This window comes from Lampetra planeri, unplaced genomic scaffold (assembly GCF_965212315.1).
Source record: "Lampetra planeri unplaced genomic scaffold, kcLamPlan1.2.h2 scaffold_115, whole genome shotgun sequence".
Lineage (NCBI taxonomy): Eukaryota > Metazoa > Chordata > Hyperoartia > Petromyzontiformes > Petromyzontidae > Lampetra > Lampetra planeri.
This window is the reverse complement of record NW_027613862.1, coordinates 169,207-190,789: the sequence shown is the minus strand read 5'-3', so window position 1 is coordinate 190,789 and position 21,583 is coordinate 169,207. Positions and strand designations below refer to the sequence as shown.

At 53.0% G+C, this 21,583-nt stretch overlaps 1 protein-coding gene and 1 long non-coding RNA gene across 2 annotated transcripts in view; one reads left to right on the top strand and one right to left on the bottom strand.

Moving 5' to 3' along the window:
- Positions 1–1,870: 1,870 nt before the first annotated feature.
- SLC10A4 (solute carrier family 10 member 4) lies at positions 1,871–15,558 on the bottom strand. The gene is made up of 3 exons (XM_078621756.1): positions 14,523–15,558; positions 4,429–4,639; positions 1,871–2,443 (listed from the first exon to the last, which is right to left on the bottom strand). The coding sequence occupies exons 1-3, from the start codon at positions 15,173–15,175 to the stop codon at positions 1,871–1,873; spliced, it is 1,437 nt and encodes a 478-aa protein (XP_078477882.1). The 5' UTR covers positions 15,176–15,558.
- Positions 15,559–17,048: 1,490 nt separating this feature from the next.
- Positions 17,049–21,583, top strand: part of LOC144738757 (uncharacterized) — a 71,368-nt gene continuing 66,833 nt past the window's right edge. Inside the window, exon 1 of the long non-coding RNA XR_013589312.1 lies at positions 17,049–18,417. This is a non-coding gene — a long non-coding RNA (uncharacterized LOC144738757). The remainder of the gene's footprint in view (positions 18,418–21,583) is intronic.

Here is a 21,583-nt window from a genome sequence, read left to right as displayed (position 1 = left end):
GTTCTTCACGTTCTGCAGATGTAGATGCCACTGGTTCTTCACGTTCTGCAGATGTAGATGCCACTGGTTCTTCACGTTCTGCAGATGTAGATGCCACTGGTTTTTCACGTTCTGTAGATGTAGATGCCACTGGTTCTTCGTGTTCTGTAGATGAAGATGCCACTGGTTCTTCATCTTCTGTAGATGTAGATGCCACTGGTTCTTCATGTTCTGAAGCTGTAGATGCCACTGGTTCTTCATCTTCTGTAGATGTAGATGCCACTGGTTCTTCGCGTTCTGTAGATGTAGATGTCACCGGTTCTTCACGTTCTGCAGATGTAGATGCCACTGGTTCTTCACGTTCTGCAGATGTAGATGTCACTGGTTCTTCACGTTCTGCAGATGTAGATGCCACTGGTTCTTCACGTTCTGCAGATGTAGATGCCACTGGTTCTTCACGTTCTACAGATGTAGATGCCACTGGTTCTTTACGTTATGTAGATGTAGATGTCACTGGTTCTTCACGTTCTGCAGATGTAGATGCCACTGGTTCTTCACGTTCTGCAGATGTAGATGCCACTGGTTCTTCACGTTCTGCAGATGTAGATGCCACTGGTTCTTCACGTTCTGCAGATGTAGATGTCACTGGTTCTTCACGTTCTGCAGATGTAGATGCCACTGGTTCTTCACGTTCTGCAGATGTAGATGCCACTGGTTCTTCACGTTCTGCAGATGTAGATGCCACTGGTTCTTCACGTTCTGCAGATGTAGATGCCACCGGTTCTTCACGTTCTGCAGATGTAGATGTCACTGGTTCTTCACGTTCTGCAGATTTAGATGCCACTGGTTCTTCACGTTCTGTAGATGTAGATGTCACTGGTTCTTCATGTTCTGCAGATGTAGATGCCACTGGTTCTTCACGTTCTGTAGATGTAGATGTCACTGGTTCTTCACGTTCTGCAGATGTAGATGCCACTGGTTCTTCAAGTTCTGTAGATGCCACCACCACGATCAATCGCACGGCGGTTGAACTTACGACTCTCGGTCCCAGCAGGCAACTGGCCAATACGGAACAGCTTCGTTCGTATCTCTAAAAGTTCGTAAGTCGAATGTTCGTAACTAGAGGAGCCCCCGTATACCACCCCCCACAGCCCCTCCCCTCAGTCCCCCACAGCCCCTGCCGCTACAATACCCCCCCCCCCCCTCCACCACAGCCTCTCCCGACCCCCCTTGATAAATTACCCGCCCCTCCCCACAGCCCCTCCCCTCGGTCTCTCACAGCCGCATCATTTCCAGTGGAGCGCGAGACGACCCCACCCCACCCCCCACAACCCACCCTCCACCCCCCACCCCCCGGGGGTTTCGTATCTCTCGCGCTATCGCCTTGCGCATGCGCAGACGGCGGCTGGCGACATCGCCCGTCCTGGAGCCTCGGGCCTTGTCTCGTGTGCCCAGCCAAGACCTCGTAGGCCCAGCCTAGGCCTAGTAGGCCCAGCCTAGGCCTAGTAGGCCCAGCCAAGGCCTCGTCACCCACCTACTCCGCTCACTCACAAAGACAAAGATTCCCCCCCCCCCCCCCCGACCGTATTGCACACCCAGCCCGCCTCTCTCCCCAGCGGCGATGTTTGCTACACGCCGCACCAGGTGTACTCATTTTGTGGCCGAGTCGACCTAGAGGGGAGGCCCAGGAATGGTTCAGATAATGGTCACCAGTGGTGGTGGTGGCCGTGGGCGGGAATCGAATTCGGGTCGCCCCCGGGGGTTACGTAGTGCTAACCGCTTACCGCTCACTCGCTCGCCCACCCACTCGCCCACCCGCCCGCTCGCCCGCTCGCCCACCCACCCGCTCGCCCACCCACCCGCTCGCCCGCCCACCCACTCGCCCACCCACTCACACGTACGTGGACCTCACAGCATCGTCGCCCGCGTCGCCCGCGGGACCCGCGTGCCTCTCCTTGGCATCCACCGATCCGTAGGTGGCCTCCCTGGGCAGCCCCCCGTCGTCCTCCTTGAGCTTCCGGTACGTGATGTCCGAACCCCCCTCGTCGTCGTCGTCATCGTCGCCGCCGTCGCCCGCGGCCCGGCCTCCCGCGGCCCGCTGCCGGGCCCTCCTCACGCGGTAGGCCACGATGAAGAGGCCGGCCTCGGCCGCCTGGAAGAGGGCGTAGAGGAGCGGGAAGAGGAAGATTGCGCCGATGGCCTCCGGGTGGAAGGTCAGCTTGAGGATGGCGGTGCACAGCTGGACGTTCTGGCATCCCGTCTCCATCGAGATGGTGCGGCACAGCGAGGGGGGCAGGCGGCAGAGCCTGGCGAGGCCGAAGCCGACGCCGTAGCCGACGAGGGGCATGAGGACGGCGACGAGGTAGACGGTGGCGGGCAGCTGGCCCATGAGGTCGGGGCCCAGCAGGGAGCCGGTGAGGATGAAGAGGATGCCGAGAATGGGCAGCAGCAGCCACACGGACACCTGGGGGGGGGGGGGGTGGGGTTCACGTCGTCGTCAAGATGATAACGACAATGACGACGATGATGATTGGTCATCGTGGTTGTTGTTGTTGTTGACCTACGTCTCTGCTTTATTGACCTGGTTAAGGGACTATGATACCATCAGTAGGCCTGGGCTCTGGGTTGTTCTTCGTGCTTTCGGAGTCTCTGACCTCTCTGTTCACGATCATCATTAAGGTCCTTCATGATGGTGAGCGGGCCCGGGTAATGCTACGTGGCCGAGAGTCTGAGCAATTCCCTGTTCACCTTGGGGGTGCGACAGGGATGTCTTACATTATTTAACATAATCTTTGACCACGTAGTTAGAGAAGCTTTCCATTGCTGTACCGGAGGAATTAACATCCGGTACAGATACAATGGGAGGCTGGTCGATGCCCGGATGCAGTCAAGGGATGGCTCCCTATTGGTCAACCATGTTATGTATGCCGATGATCTGGTGATTGCTGCTCACTCAGAAGAGGAGTCGGAGGCGCTGCTGCTGAACCTGGAGCTTGCCACTAAGAGGTGGGGCCTTACCATCAGCCCCACCAAAACTAAGCACCTGCCTGGGTATTTTGTACCATCGGACACTCCACCCTCTCAACTCCCCATTGGTGATGGAGCAGTTGTGGAGAGAGTGGAGAGTTTCCCATACCTGGGCAGAATGCTAATGACCAGCTCTGGTTTGACAGCAGAGGTGTCACTCCAATTCAGTCGGGCGGCATTATTTTTTCATCGGTTGCGTAACGCTGTGTGGAAACTACCTGGTCTGTCGCTCAGCACAAAGCTTCGGGTCTTCTCGGCCAAAGTCATTCCCTCCCTTCTCTACACTTGTGAAAGTGGACCCCTCTAATCTGCGCCGGTTATAAACATTCAGGCTGGCATGCTTACGATCCATTCTGGGTTTAACCTGCAGGCTGGATTGTGTGAGGAGCTCATGAATCCATGAAAGATCTGGACAAAGTCCCATCGGCGAGCTCCTCTGGCAGGCAAGGCTGCGTTGGCTGGGTCATGTAGCCCGCATGCCCAGCCACCGCATGCCCAAACAGCTTTTGTTCGGCCGGATCGAGGGGGCTAAACGGGCGCGGCACGGGCTAGAAAAGAAATGGAGTGATGTGGTACAGGAGGACGTGGAGCTGAGTGGACTTGCCGATGACTGGTACCAGCGGTGTCAAGATCGGCCTCTGTGGAGGAGGCTCGTGAAGGACGCTACTGGGCAGTTGGAGGCAGTCGCCCTCCAGCAACAACGGAGGGCGGAGGAGTGACGCTCACAACAACGAGCGGAGCGCCGGGCGACTAAAACACAGCGAGTTGGCACAGTAGGGGGCACAACTGGTGTGCATCTACCGGTCATCTCAAGTCAGCCAACCCATGGCACCTGCTGGGTCTGTCCCATGACCTCCTGTCAGCAGCGAGCCTTCAACAACTTCACGTGGCCTCAAAGTGCACCTAGCCTGGCACAGGCGCCGTGGTGACGTCACCGTCACTTAGTATTGGTATTAAGTTAGTAAGGTGTATGTCAGTAAGGCGTTGCGTGTTAGTAAGACGTTGCATGTTAGTAAGGCGCCACGTGTTAGTAAGACGTTGTACTCTCTCTCCATTGCACCCCGCCCCTGCCCTTCTCTCTCTGTCCGGCCTGGTCAGGCCTGGTCAGGCCTGTCCGGCCTGGTCAGGTCGTTTCAGGCCTGTACAGCCTGGTCAGGCCTAACCAGGCCTGACCAAGCTGGTCAGGCCTGGTCCGGCCTGTCCAGCCTGGTCAGGCCTGTACAGCCTGGTCAGGCCTAACCAGGCCTGACCAAGCTGGTCAAGCCTTGTCAGGCCTGGTCAAGCCTGTCCAGCCTGGTCCGGCCTGTCCAGCCTGGTCAGGCCTGTACAGCCTGGTCAGGCCTAACCAGGCCTGACCAAGCTGGTCAGGCCTTGTCAGGCCTGGTCAAGCCTGTCCAGCCTGGTCCGGCCTGTGCTGTCCACCTTGAGGATGACGTCTGCGGCGCCCGGTGCGCGATGTCGCAGCGCCGCCCCGGCGGCGAGCGGCACCAGCGTGCCGCAGAGCGTGAGCGCGATGGCGCCGAAGGGCAGCATCTGCACGACGGGCGTGTCGAGCCAGTGGCGGCTGTAGACCCAGAGGCACAGCGGCATCAGCGGCAGCGCCAGCAGGGCCGACGAGGCCGTCATGATGATGCTGAGTGGGGGGGGGCGGGGGGGGGGGGGGTTGGGGGGGGGGAGAAACTCAGGGAGATACACAGAGACTTATAGAGACTCGTAGAGATACACAGAGACTCATAGAGATATACAGACACTCATAGAGATGCAAAGAGACTCAGGGAGACACACAGAGACTCGTAGAGATACACAGAGACTCATAGAGATGTACAGACACTCATAGAGATGCACAGAGACTCAGGGAGACACACAGAGACTCATAGAGATGCATAGAGATCCACAGAGACTCATAGAGACACACAGAGACTCATAGAGACACACAGAGACTCATAGAGATACACAGAGACTCATAGAGATCCACAGAGACTCGTAGAGATACACAGAGACTCAGGGATACACAGAGACTCATAGAGATACACAGAGACTCATAGAGATACATAGAGATCCACAGAGACTCATAGAGACACACAGAGACTCATAGAGACACACAGAGACTCATAGAGATACACAGAGACTCATAGAGACACACAGAGACTCATAGAGATACACAGAGACTCATAGAGATGCATAGAGATCCACAGAGACTCATAGAGATACACAGAGACTCATAGAGACACAGAGAGACTCATAGAGATACATAGAGACTCATAGAGATACATAGAGATCCACAGAGACTCATAGAGACACACAGAGACTCATAGAGACACACAGAGACTCATAGAGATACACAGAGACTCATAGAGATACACAGAGACTCATAGAGATCCACAGAGACTCATAGAGATACACAGAGACTCATAGAGACACACAGAGACTCATAGAGACACACAGAGACTCATAGAGATACACAGAGACTCATAGAGATACATAGAGATCCACAGAGACTCATAGAGACACACAGAGACTCGTAGAGACACACAGAGACTCATAGAGATACATAGAGATCCACAGAGACTCATAGAGACACACAGAGACTCATAGAGACACACAGAGACTCATAGAGACACACAGAGACGCATAGAGATACACAGAGACTCATAGAGATACATAGAGACCCACAGAGACTCATAGAGACACACAGAGACTCGTAGAGACACACAGAGACTGGGAGTGTCTGGGCGTGGGTTTCTCTTCTTTGCCATCTGCTGCTGCCGCTGCCCATTTTACTCGAGCTGCCTTAATTCATTAAAACACAACAATCGGTGTTTACTTTAAACGCTTGTTTTTTAATTTGTTTGATCGCCGGCGCTCGCCGCACCCCCACCGATGAGTGCTTAGGTACGGTGCGAAAGAAGTTCAGCGTTATTGTATATACACAGAGACCTGCAGAGACTCAGACCCACAGAGACCCACAGACACCCATAGAGACCCACAGAGACTCACAGAGACCCACAGACACCCATAGAGACCCACAGAGACTCACAGAGACCCACAGACACCCATAGAGACCCACAGAGACTCACAGAGACCCACAGACACCCATAGAGACCCACAGAGACTCACAGAGACCCACAGACACCCATAGAGACCCACAGAGACTCACAGAGACCCACAGACACCCATAGAGACCCACAGAGACTCACAGAGACCCACAGACACCCATAGAGACCCACAGAGACTCACAGAGACCCACAGACACCCATAGAGACCCACAGAGACTCACAGAGACCCACAGACACCCATAGAGACCCACAGAGACTCACAGAGACCCACAGACACCCATAGAGACCCACAGAGACTCACAGAGACCCACAGACACCCATAGAGACCCACAGAGACTCACAGAGACCCACAGACACCCATAGAGACCCACAGATCTCAAACCCACAGTGACCCACAGAGACTCAGACCCATAGAGACAAACAGAGACCCACAGAGACCCACAGAGACTCACAGAGACTCAGACCCACAGACACCCACAGAGACCCACAGACACCCATAGAGACCCACAGAGACTCACAGAGACCCACAGATCTCATACGCATAGAGACCCACAGAGACTCAGACCCACAGAGACTCATCATCACACATCATCATTATCATCACCATCATCACATTATCATCACACATCATCATCACCATCATCACCATCATCACAGCACCACCATCATCATCACCATCATCATCACATTACCATCATCACATCATCATCATCATCCTCATCACCATCATCATCACACTCAGTATCATCACCATCATCACATTACCATCACCATCATCATCACCATCATCATCATTACATCATCACCATCATCACACACATCACCATCAACATCATCACCACCATCATTATCACCATCATCATCATCACACACGTCACCATCACATCACCATCATCACACACATCATCACCACCATCATCACACACATCATCACATAACCATCATCATCACCATCACCACACACATCATCATCACCATCATCATACACATCACCATCACCACACACATCACCATCATCACACACATCACTATCAACATCATCACATCACAGCATAATCATCACCATCATCATCACCATCATCACATTACCATCACCATCATCACAATCATCATCACCATCAACATCATCACATCACAGCATCATCATCACCATCATCATCACCATCATCACATTACCATCACCATCATCACCATCACCACACACATCATCATCACCATCACCACACACATCATCACCACCATCATCACACACATCACATCACCATCATCACACACATCATCATCATCACCATCATCACACACATCACCATCACCACACACATCACCATCATCACACACATCACCATCAACATCATCACACACATCATCACCACACACATCATCATCACCATCACCACACACATCACACACATCATCACACACATCACACACATCATCACACACATCATCACACACATCATCACCACCATCATCACACACATCATCACATCACCATCATCATCACCATCACCACACACATCATCATCACCATCACCACACACATCACACACATCACCATCATCACACACATCATCACCACCATCATCACACACATCATCACATCACCATCATCATCACCATCACCACACACATCACCATCAACATCATCACATCACAGCATCATCATCACAATCATCACCATCACCATCATCACAATCATCACCATCACATCACCATCATCACATCACATCATCACACACTGGTCCCTGCTTAGACGAAGGAACCGGGATGAGGGAGTGAGAGAGAGAGACACGGGGGGCGGGGGGGGGGGTCTCTGTGATGCTCGTGTTGTGTTTAGCACAGAGACAACAACGACAACAGCGGCAAGGAGATCATTAAGCTTCTTGTTGACGGACAAACTATGTGGGTTTGAACACACACACACGCACGTGTACACACACACACACGCACGTGTACACACACACACACACGTGTACGCACACACACACACACGCACACACACGCACGTGTACACACACACACACACGTGTACGCACACACACACACGCACACACACGTGTACACACACACACGCACGTGTACACACACACACGCACGTGTACACACACACACGCACGTGTACACACACACACACACGTGTACACACACACACACACGTGTACACACACACACACACGTGTATGCACACACACACGCACGTGTACACACACACACAGACGTGTACACACACACACGCACGTGTACACACACACACACACGTGTACACACACACACACACACGCACACACACGTGTACACACACACACACACGTGTACACACACACACACACGTGTACACACACACACACACATGTACACACACACACACGTGTACACACACGCACGTGTACACACACACACACGTGTACACACACACACGCACGTGTACACACACACACACACGTGTACACACACACACACACGTGTACACGCTCACACACACACGTGTACACACACACACACACGTGTACACGCTCACACACACACGTGTACACACACACACACATGTACACACACACACACATGTACACACACACACACGTGTACACACATGCACGTGTACACACACACACACGTGTACACACACACACGCACGTGTACACACACACACACACGTGTACACACACACACGCACGTGTACACACACACACACACACGTGTACACACACACACACATGTACACACACACACACATGTACACACACACACGTGTACACACACACACGTGTACACACACGCACGTGTACACACACACACACGTGTACACACACACACGCACGTGTACACACACACACACGTGTACACACACACACGCACGTGTACACACACACACACACGTGTACACACACACGCACGTGTACACACACACACGTGTACACACACACACGTGTACACACACACGCACGTGTACACACACACGCACGTGTACACACACACGCACGTGTACACACACACACGTGTACACACACACGCACGTGTACACACACACACACGTGTACACACACACACACACGTGTACACACACACACACGTGTACACACACACACACGTGTACGCACACACACACACACGTGTACACACACGCACGTGTACACACACAAACACACGTGTACACGCACGCGCGTGTGTGCGTGTGTTGAACTTCTTTCGCACCGTACGTTGCCAACCGTGAAAATCTGTGGGTCTCTATGGGTCTCTATGGGTCTGTGTCTCTGTGGGTCTCTGTGAGTCTCTATGGGTCTGAGTCTCTGTGGGTCTCTATGGGTCTCTATGGGTCTCTATGGGTCTGAGTCTCTGTGGGTCTCTATGGGTCTGTGTCTCTGTGGGTCTCTGTGAGTCTCTATGGGTCTGAGTCTCTGTGGGTCTCTATGGGTCTCTATGGGTCTCTATGGGTCTGAGTCTCTGTGGGTCTCTATGGGTCTCTATGGGTCTGTGTCTCTATGGGTCTCTATGGGTCTCTATGGGTCTGAGTCTCTGTGGGTCTCTATTGGTCTCTGTGGATCTGAGTCTCTGTGGGTCTCTATGGGTCTCTATGGGTCTGTGTCTCTGTGGGTCTCTATGGGTCTCTATGGGTCTGAGTCTCTGTGGGTCTCTATGGGTCTCTATGGGTCTCTATGGGTCTGAGTCTCTGTGGGTCTCTATGGGTCTCTATGGGTCTGAGTCTCTGTGGGTCTCTATGGGTCTCTGTGCCTCTCTGGGATGGACCGCAGTGACGATTATCTGAACCGGGTCCCGGGTCTCCCCTAGGTTGACTCAGCCTCAAAACGTTCATTTATTTTTTATCACGTAAGGGCCACTGTGCTGACTGTACTTATTAGCTCGAAATATTTGTTTCAGAACTGACGTTGATTCTAAACACGGACGGGAGAAAAACCGGTGGGGACCCGGAGAAAAATCCACGCAGCCACGGGGAGAGAGAGAGACGCGAAAACTTGAAATATACAGCAGCAGGCATCGTCAGGGTCGAGATCGACCCCACGACCTCTTGTAGACCAGGCGAGGTAGTTAACATCTCACCACGGAGAGAGAGAGACACGAATACTCCAAATGTACAGCAGCAGGCATCGTCAGGGTCGAGATCGACCCCACGACCTCCTGTAGACCAGGCGAGGTAGTTAACATCTCACCACGGAGAGAGAGAGACACGAAAACTCCAAATATACAGCAGCAGGCATCGTCAGGGTCGGTATCGAACCCACGACCTCCTGTACACCAGGCGAGGTAGTTAACATCTCCTAGCCACCGTGATGATGATGAGAGAGAGAGACACGAAAACTCCAAATATACAGCAGCAGGCATCGTCAGGGTCGGTATCGAACCCACGACCTCCTGTACACCAGGCGAGGTAGTTAACATCTCCTAGCCACCGTTTCCAAAGCAGTCATTGCCTATGACCGTGCCATGATAGATATTGTTTTTAATCTGGAGGGAAAGAAACGTGAAGATGTAACGCTTGCTTCAACTATCCTGTCCCCGAGTAACAGAGGAGACACATACGGAGGCTGGGTAGCGGTACAAATATAAAGATCCCCCGTGTAGCCTGTAACAGACTGAAGGGGCAAGTGCTGTTAGCGAGCAGAATCCTATGAAGGCCGGCACGGCACACGAGGGGGTGGGTGGCCAGCACCACGCCCGGCCGCCTTTGTCTCCCCAGTGACGATGTTTACTGCACACCGCTCCAGGTACTCATTTGAGGCTGAGTCGACCTAGGTGAGGCCCGGGACCGGTTCAGATAATCGTCACCGGTGTTGGCCGTGAGCGGGAATCGAACTCGGGCCTCTGTCGGATTCGTGACGCAGCGTAGCGCTAACCGCTGCGCCACCGCTCCCCCCCTCGCCGAGACAGAGACAAAGATCCCCCGTGTAGCCTTAACAGACTGTTGGGGCAAGTGCTGTTAGCGAGTAGCAGCACCTATGAAGGCCGGCACGGCGCACGAGGGGGTGGGTGGGTGGCCAGCACCCACGCCCGGCCGTCTTTGTCTCTCTCCCCCCCCCATCACCCCCCATCACCCTGATGGAGACTCCCTGGCTCCGTGTCTCCGCGTGCCGCTCCGCTTGCTCGCTTTGATGAATCGTGGCGACTTCTGTGACAGGATTTCCATCGCGGTTCTCAGAATATCGGCGCGAGAAGCAGATCTTCAGACGACGCCGTCCTGGCGGAGATCACGACGATGATGACGATGATGATGATAATGTTGATGCTGATGATGATGACGATGATGATGATGATGTTGATGATGTTGATGCTGATGATGATGTTGATGATGTTGATGATGATGTTGACGATGTTGATGACGATGATGATGATGATGTTGATGACGATGATGATGATGTTGATGACGATGATGATGATGTTGATGATGTTGATGATGATGTTGATGACGATGATGATGTTGATGACGATGTTGATGATGACGATGATGTTGATGACGATGATGATGATGTTGATGACGATGTTGATGATGACGATGATGTTGATGACGATGATGATGATGTTGATGATGATGATGACGATGATGATGATGACGATGATGATGATGTTGATGACGATGTTGATGATGACGATGATGTTGATGACGATGATGATGATGTTGATGATGATGATGATGTTGATGCTGATGATGATGCTGCTGCTGCTACGTTCGCAGTCCAGTGGTGGGGAGTGGTGGTGCTGCGGTTAGCGCTACGCTGCGCTACGAACCCGGCAACCCGAGTTCGATTCCCGCTCACGGCCACCACCAACACCCAGTGACGATTATCTGAACCGGTCCTGGGCCTTCCCTAGGTCGACTCAGCCTCAAATGAGTACCTGGTGCGGTGCGTAGTCAACATAGCTCCTCTAGCAACGTAACTCTATTGGAATTTCGAGAGCAGTTCATATTCTTATCATCTTTTCCATTTCGCTCAGATTGAAATCGATGAGTGGAGTTTATTTTTTACGCTCCCCGCTTTTGAGACACTTCAGTATGAAGTACACTTCAGAATAAGTATTTTTTTTTTACTTTTTTCAAAACACGCTTTTATTACAGCCAACGTCAGTTGAGCGTGGACAATTAGACCCAAGCCGAAGCATAACGTATTAAAAAGATTGTTTAAAAATATATATTTTAGACTTTTATGATAGAATATGGTATTGTCATCAGTATGACATCATTATACGAAGTTTGCAGTCGATTCCACATTGGGAAGTGGGTTAAAATTCAGTTACAAGATTTGAGGATCCAACAACAACGACAACAACAACAGACAGAGTGAGTTAATATTGGTAGGAACCTCCTGGTTACACCAGCCCACAGGGGATTATTGTGTCCGTCAGTCGTGCATCCGAAAATGGGAGGGGTGGGGCTGGGTGGAGAGGGGAGGGTGGGGAGGGGCTGGGTGGGGAGGGTGGGGCTGGGTGGGGGGTGGGAGGGGCTGGGTGGGGAGGGTGGGGCTGGGTGGGGGGGTGGGAGGGGTGGGGCTGGGTGGGGAGGGGCTGGTCACCCCGTGGTGCCCTTATAAAACTCAACGTTTAACCTACTCACGCCGGCTTGTGCCCGCCCTCACAGTCGGGCATATTTGCGGAATACACCACGCCGCCGTTGACCCTGCAGGCCATTGACCGAGCAACCCAACGTTCCTACCAGCTCCCTCCGCAGGAATGTGTTTTATCTGTGTTGCCCTTACCCTGTATCTGCGATTAGCATGGTTGACTACGTACGGTGCGAAAGAAGTTCTACGTAGATACATCATCCCATCGCCCCCATCTCATCACACCCGAGGTTCATGTCTCCAGCATCACCATCCCATACACATCATCATCCCATCTCATCATCTTACAATCATCATATCATCATCGCATATCATCATCATCCCACCCCATCTGACCATCACCATTCCATCACTACCATCCCATCCATCTCACCATCATCCCATCTCATCATCTTACAAGCATCATTTCATCATCATCCCATCGTATCTCACCATCCCATCCACCCCATCACCACCACCATCACCACCAGCCTACTTGAGTTTCATGTCTCCAGGATCGTCATCCCACCCCATCTCGCCACCACCATTCCATCATCACCACCATCCCATCCATCTCACCATCATCATCCCATCTCATCATCTTAGAACAATCGTCTCATCATACCATCTCATCACCAGCATCCTGCATCATCTCATTATCACCATCCCATCCACCCCATCACCACCACCACTCCATCTGAGGTTCATGTCTCCGTCGATGAACAGCGACATGATGTTGGACAGCGTCCTGCCGGGGCAGCAGCCACACACCATCCCATCATCATCATCATATTGTCATCATCCCATTCATCTCATCATCTCACCATCCCACATCATCTTCACCACCATCATCACCACCCCACTTAAGGTTCATGTCTCCAGGATCATCATCCCACCCCATCTGACCATCACCATTCCATCACTACCATCCCATCCATCTCACCATCATCCCATCTCATCATCTTACAAGCATCATTTCATCATCATCCCATCGTATCTCACCATCCCATCCACCCCATCACCACCACCATCACCACCAGCCTACTTGAGTTTCATGTCTCCAGGATCGTCATCCCACCCCATCTCGCCACCACCATTCCATCATCACCACCATCTCATTCATCTCATCATCTCACCATCATCATCCTCAATCATCATCTTACAACCATCATCCCATCCACCCCATCACCACCATGACCACAATATCATCCATCTCATCATCTCATTCATCTCACCATCATCATGTCATCTCACCATCTCATCATCATCCCAAATCATCATCCTTACAACCATCATCCCATTCACCCCATCGCCACCATCGCCACCATCACCACCACCCCACTTGAGGTCCATGTCTGCAGGATCATCATCTCACCCTATCTCGCCACCACCATTCCATCATCACCACCATCCCATCCATCTCACCATCCCATATCATCATCACCACCATCATCACCACCATCTCATTCATATCATCATCTCATCCATCTCACCATCATCTCACCATCTCATCATCATCCCAAATCATCATCCTTACAACCATCATCCCATCCACCCCATCGCCACCATGACCACCATCTCATTCATCTCATCCATATCACCATCTCATCATCATCATCATCATCCTCAATCATCTTACAACCATCATCCCATCCACCCCATCGCCACCATGACCACCATCTCATCCATCTCATCATCTCATCCATCTCACCATCATCATGCCATCTCACCATCTCATCATCGTCATCCTCAATCATCATCCTTACAACCATCATTCCATCCACCCCATCGCCACCATGACCACCATCTCATTCATCTCATCTATCTCACCATCTCATCATCATCCTCAATCATTATCTTACAACAATCACCCCATCCACCACCATCACCACCATCACCACCGCCACCCTACCTGAGGTTCATATCTCCGTCGATGAACAGCGACATGATGTTGGACAGCGTCCCGCCGGGGCAGCATCCGCACACCAGCACCGCCACCGCGGCCGCCTCGCCCAGCGCAAACGCGTTGGCCATAGCGAACGCCACGAAGGGCATCACCGCAAACTGCGCCAGGGCCGCAATGAGGACCCCCGCGGGCCTTCGGAGGTGGTGGCTCAACTGACCGAGCTCCACCGTGCAACCCATGCCCAGCATGGTGAAGGCCAGCACCACGGCCACGTACACACTGATGATGGGGTTGAGCGGCGAGTCCCAGATGGGCGACACGGTGGGGCCCGTGGTGGCGGTGGCGGTGGCGATGGTGGAGAGTAGTCCACCTTCTCCTTCGCCTTCTCCGTCGCTGCTACCGCACGGGGGTGACGCGGTGGGGGGCGTGACCCCGAGCTCCAAACCGCCGTCCGTGATGTTCTCCAGGACGGAGTCCCACAGCCATGACGATGAGGAGTTGAGGAAGTCGATGGTGGTGGTGGTGTTGTTGTTGGTGGTGTTGTTGTTGGTGGTGTTGTTGGTGGTGGTGGTGTTGGTGGAGTCGTCCGGCACGGCGCTGCTGAAGAAGGTGACGTTGGTGAAGTCCTCCCCAGACAGCTCCACCGTGAAGTTGTCCATGGCGCCCGCAAGCTCGTCCCTACGACCGACCGTCGGAATCAGCTGACCGACTTTCTGACTGATCCTCCGACTGATCTTCTGACTCACCTGACCGACCTTCTGACTGACCTTCTAACTGATCTTCTGACTGATCTTCTGACTGATCTCCTGACTGACCCTCCGACCGACCGTCGGAATCACCTGACCGACTTTCTGACTGATCTTCTGACTCACCTGACCGACCTACTGACTGATCTTCTGACTGACCGTCCGTCCGGCTGACCGCTCAACTGACCGTCCACCGGCCCAGCTCGGCGTGGAGCTTGAGGAGACGACGAAAACCGCCCTGACAAATGCAACAACAACAGCAGCAGCAACAACAACAGCAGCAACAGCAGCAGCAGGGGCTGGAAGACCTCCACAGACCCACCCAACTTGTGTGATTGTGTGGTCTGTGGTGTGTGTAGTGTGTGTGGTGTGTGTGGTGTGGTTGTGTGGTGTGATTGTGTGATGTGTGTGTGGTGTGTATGTGTGGTGTGATTGTGTGGTGTGTATATGTGTGGTGTGATTGTGTGGTATGTGTGTTTGGTGGGATTGTGTGGTGTGTGTATGTGTGGTGTGATTGTGTTGTGTGTGTGGTGCGCATGTGATGGTATGTGTTTGTGTGCGTGCGATTGTGTTTGTGTGGTGTGCGTGTGATTGTGTGTGCGTGTGTTTGTGTGGTGTGTGTTTGTGTGGTGTGTGTGTGGTGTGTGATTGTGTGGTGTGATGTATGTGTATGTGATTGTGTGGTGTGTGGTGTGTTTGTGTGGTGTGCGTGTGTCTGATGACTCACCTATTCACCTGTCTAGTTTCTCAGCTGTTCAGTCGTTCGGCCGTTCACCTGTTCAGCTGTTCAGCCGTTCACCTGTTCAGTTGCTCGGCCGTTCAGCTGTTTGGATGTCCATCCGTACGTCCGTTTGGTTGGTCAGCCGTGGGTTCGGTTCAGATATTCGGCTGTTGCAGTTCGTCGGCTGTTGTTTGTTCGCCTGTTGGTCTTGTTCTGCCAGGACCAGCTGTTCTGTGCCGCTGCGTGAATCTTGTCCGCCTCGCTCCGCTGGAGCCGGCGGCTTTGTCTGTGGCACGCGGTTGCCAGGCTGGGCCGCTCTGACTGAGTGAATGGGTGGGCGGACGGGCGTGCGTGCGACACGCACACACAGACACACACGCACACACAGACACACACGCACACACACAGACAGACACGCAACACATTCACTCTGAGCGGTTGTGCGTGCGTGTGTGTGTCTGTGCGTGTGCGTGTCTGTGTGTGTGCGTGCGTGTGTCTGTGTGCGTGCGTGTCTGTGTTTGCGTGTGTCTGTGTATGTGCCTGTGTGTGTCTGTGTGTGCGTGTGTCTGTGTGTGCGTGTGTCTGTCTGTGTGTGTGTGTGCATGCGTGTGTCTGTGTTTTGTCTGTGTGCGTGCGTGTGTCCGTGTGTTTGTGTGTGCATGTGTCTGTATGTTTGTCTGTGTGTGCGTGTGTATCTGTGTGTGTGCGTGTGTCTCTATGTGCGTGTCTGTGTGTTTGTCTGCGTGTGTGTGCATGCGTGTCTGCGTGTCTGTGTTTTGTCTGTGTGCGTGTGTGTGTGTGCGTGCGTGTGTCTGTGTGTGTGCGTGCACGTGTCTGTGTGTTTGTCTGTGTGCGTGCATGTGTCTGTGTGTGTGTGCATGTGTCTGTGTGTTTGTCTGTGTGTGTGCGTCTGTGCGTGTGTCGGTGTGTCTGTGTGTGTGCGTGTATCTGTCTGCGTGTGTGTGTATGTGTGTGCGTATGTGTGTCTGTGTGTGTGTCGCTGTGTCTGTGTGTTGCTGTGTCTGTGTGCGTGCGTGTGTCTGTGTGTTTGTGTATGCGTGGGTGCGTGTGTCTGTGTGTCTGCGTGCGTGTGTCTGCGTGCATGTGTCTGCGTGTCTGTGTGTGAGTGTGTCTCTCTATGCGCTGCGCTACGAACCTGGTGACCTGGGTTCGATTCCCGCTCACGGCCAACACCGGTGACGATTATCTGAACCGGTCCTGGGCCTCCCCTAGGTCGACTCAGCCTTAAATGAGTACCTCGTGCGGTGTGTTGTAAACATCGCCACTGGGGAGACAAAGGCGGTCGGGCGTGGTGCTGGCCAACCACCCCCTCGCATGCCGTGCCGGCCTTCATAGGTGCTCGCTAACAGCACTTGCCCCAATAGTTAAGGCTATACAGGGGATCTTTGTTGTGTCTGTGTCCGTGTGTGTGTGTGTCTGTGTGTGTGTGTGCGTGTGTCTGTGCGTGTGTCTGTGTGTGTATGTCTTTGTGTATCTGTATGTCTATGCTGTGCGTGCATGTGCCTGTGTGTGTCTGTTGTACGTGTGTCTGTGTGTGTGTCTGTGTGTGTGTCCGTGTGTCTGTGTTTGTGTGATGGGGCAGTTGTGGAGAGAGTGGAGAGTTTCCCATACCTGGGCAGTGTGCTTAAGACCGGCTCCAGTTTATCAGCAGAGGTCTCACTCCGAATCAGTCGAGCGGCAATATCTTTTCATCGGTTGCGTAACGCTGTGTGGAAGCTACCTGGTCTGTCGCTCCGCACGAAGCTTCAGGTCTTCTCGGCCACGGTCATTCCCTCCCTTCTCTACGCTTGCGAAACGTGGACCCCCCCCCCCCCTAATGGAGCATCTTCGCCGGTTAGAAACATTTAGGCTGGCCTGCCTACGATCTATCCTGGGTTTAACCAGGCTGGATTGTGTGAGGAGCTCACAAATCCTTGAAAGATCTGGGCAAAGTCCCATCGGTGAGCTCCTCCGGCAGGCAAGGCTGCGTTGGCTGGGTCATGTAGCCCGCATGCCCAGCCACCGCATGCCTACACAGCTTTTGTTCGGCCGGATCGAGGAGACTAAACGGGCGCGGCACGGGCTAGAGAAGAGATGGAGTGATGTGGTACAGGAGGACGTGGAGCTGAGTGGACTTGCCGATGACTGGTACCAGCGGTGTCAAGATCGGCCTCTGTGGAGGAGGCTCGTGAAGGACGCTGCTGGGCAGTTGGAGGCAGTCGCCCTCCAACAACAACGGAGGGCGGAGGAGCGACGCTCACAACAACGAGCGGAGCGCCGGGTGGCTAAAGCACAGCAAGTTGGCACAGTAGGGGGCACAGGTGGTGCATCAGCCAGTCATCTCGGTCATCTTAGTCAGTCGACCCGTGGCACCTGCTGGGTCTGCCCCGTGACCTCCTGCCAGCGGGCATTCGACACTTCACGTGGCCTCAAGGTGCACGTGGCCTCAAGGTGCACATGGCCTGGCACACGCGTCGTGGTGACGTCACCGCCACTTAGTGGCGAATGTCGGTTGTTGTCTGTGCGTGTGTGTCTGTGCATGTGTTTGTCTGTGTGTCTGCGTGTCTGTGCGTGTGTGTCTGTGCGTGTGTGTCTGTGCATGTGTGTTTGTGCGTGTGTCTGTGCGTGTGTGTCTGTGCGTGTGTGTTTGTCGTGTGTGTCTATGTGTTTGTCGTGTGTGTCTGTGTGTGTCTGTGCGTGTGGTGTCTGTGCGTGTGTCTGTGTGCGTGTCTGTGTGTGTCTGTGGGGAGCGGTAGTGTCGTGGTTAGCGCTACGCTGCGCTACGAACCTGGCGACCCGAGTTCAATTCCCGCTCACGGCCAACACCACCAGTGACGATTATCTGAACCGGTCCTGGGCCTTCCCTAGGTCGACTCAGCCTCAAATGAGTACCTGGTGCGTTGTGTACACATCGCTACGAGGGAGACAAAGGCGGCGTGGTGCTGGCCACCCACCCCCTCGTGTGCCGTGCCGGCCTTCATAGGTGCTGCTAACAGCACTTGCCCCAACAGTCTGTTACAGGCTACGCAAACGCATCCATGCCATCATCAACTCCGTAATGTTGATGATGATGATGAATAAACCCAGCCTGGTTAATGCAGCATTGTGATTAATGACACGTGCGTGCGTGTGTGTGTGCGTGCGATCAATTGAGGGATTGTGTAATTAACCCAAAACAAATGTGCGTGTTACATTGATTCGCTTTCTCGCCCCAAACGGGATCGTGCCCAGCCAACAACGCAAATCGCCTCTCGCTCGCAACGCGGAACGCTCGCTGGACAGCTGTCTGTGCTTGCATGCTGTGTGTATGCTGTGTGTATGCTGTGTCTGTGTGTATGCTGTGTGTATGCTGTGTGTATGCTGTGTGTGTGTGCTGTGTGTGTGTGCTGTGTGTGTGTGCTGTGTGTGTATGCTGTGTGTGTGTATGCTGTGTGTGTGTGCTGTGTGTGTGCTGTGTGTATGCTGTGTGTGCTGTGTCTGTGCTAGCATATACACTGTGTGTATGCTGTGTGTGTGTATGCTGTGTGTGTGTGTGCTGTGTGTGTGCTGTGTGTGTGTGTGCTGTGTGTGTGCTGTGTGTATGCTGTGTGTATGCTGTGTGTGTGTGTATGCTGTGTGTGTATGCTGTGTGTATACTGTGTGTGTGCTGTGTGTGTATGCTGTGTGTGTGCTGTGTGTCTATGCTGTGTGCATTTGTCAGTAGTCATCTCGGCACTCAAGCCATGGCACCTGCTGGGCCTGTCACGTGACCTCCACCTGCACCTAGCCTGGCACAGCAGTTAACAGGTTACACCTGGGTCTGTCCACGTGACCTCCACCGGCACCTAGCCTGGCACAGAAGTTAACACCTTGGGCTAGCACAAATGATAGCTCCTCAACAACGTTGGCGGCTGATCATCACGCAAACTCCAAATATACAGCAGCAGACGTCAGGGTCGGGATAGAACCCACGACCTCCTGTAGACCAGGCGAGGTAGTCAACATCTCACCACGGGGAGAGAGAGACACGCAAACTCCAAATATACAGCAGCAGGCGTCAGGGTCGGGATCGAACCCACGACCTCCTGTATACCTGGCGAGGTAGTTAACATCTCCTAACCACCATGATGATGATGATGAGAGACACGAACTACAAATATTCAGCAGCAGGCATCGTCAGGGTCGGGATCGAACCCACGACCTCCTGTAGACCAGGCGAGGTAGTCAACATCTCACTGCACTTGCCCCGACAGCCTGCGGGAGGCTACCTCGACACGAGGGGGACCTTTTGTCTTTGTGGGTCTTTTTTTTTAAACACCGTGCCATCAAATTAGCCTGAAAGCGATGCCGTGCGCGCACCCCCCACTCCCCCCCACCCACACCCACCCCACACCCACCCACAGCCACACAACCACCCACAGCCACCCATCCACACACACACACCCACACCCATCCACCCACACCCCCCCACACCCCCCACACCCCCCACACCCACACCGCCCCCCCCGACCACGCCGTGATGTTGACAACGCAAGGCTCTCTGCGTAATTAACAGTGATGCATTGCGCGCCACTCCACTGCTGGATGACTCCCTCCCCCTCCCCATCTCTGTGCATTGTGGGGGGGAGCGGTGGTGCAGCGGTTAGCGCTACGAACACCGGCTGTGAGCCGAGTTCGATTCCCGCTCACGGCCACCGAACCGGTCTTGTGCCTCCCCCTAGGTCGACTCAGCCTCAAAACGAGTACCCGTTGCGGTGCGCAGTAAACTTGCCCCTACAGTCTGCTGAAGGCTACACGGGGGACCTTTGTCTTTATCGCCACGATTGCCAGTAACCGGCGTGGGGAAGTATGGTCGAAAAGACTCCCACGTGACCATCCGTGGCGTGGGGAGGGAGGCGATTCGTCCAGCAGTGGAGTAGCCAGGAGGTGCATCAAGGGTGTCCGGATTATAAGACGCACGGTCCACCACCACGTGCGTCTTATAATCCGGTACTTGTGTGTGTGACCAGATTTGTATAACTTTACTGAGTGCATACTCTTAGTTCTTTAGGTAAAGTCACGTAGGTAAAAAATGAAATAAAAATTAATAAAAATTAACCCGTAAAAACAAAGTTTTTCACTATAAATCCTTTATATGCGTGTTCAATGGGCCACAACCCAGCCCACATTGGTCTTTGAAACGGGCGGCTAGAGTCCTCTCGTCCTCTGGCTTGAGATGGCTGCCACCTATGGGTCAGATGATTGTGTGCCAGCATTAACCAATTGGTAAATAAATATTTAAACTTTTTCCCCTAAACAGTGTAACATTTTGGAAAAAAAATTTTCACGAAAATTCATTGCCACTTAAGAGTCTGTGTGCAAAATGTCAGCTCGATTGGATCACGGGAAGTGGGTTAAAAAACTACCGAAAGATTTGCACGGTCGTAAGCAAGCAAGCAAGCGAACTTAATATAAAGGATTTAAAAAAATTAAAAACAAACAATACATTTTTTTTTATTAATTTTGATTTCATTTTTTACCTACGTGACTTTACCGAAAGAACTAAGAGTATGAATCCTTGCAGTCACGAAAGCTTCAAATCTAGAATTTATTGAGTGCGTCTTATAATCCGGTACTCGTGT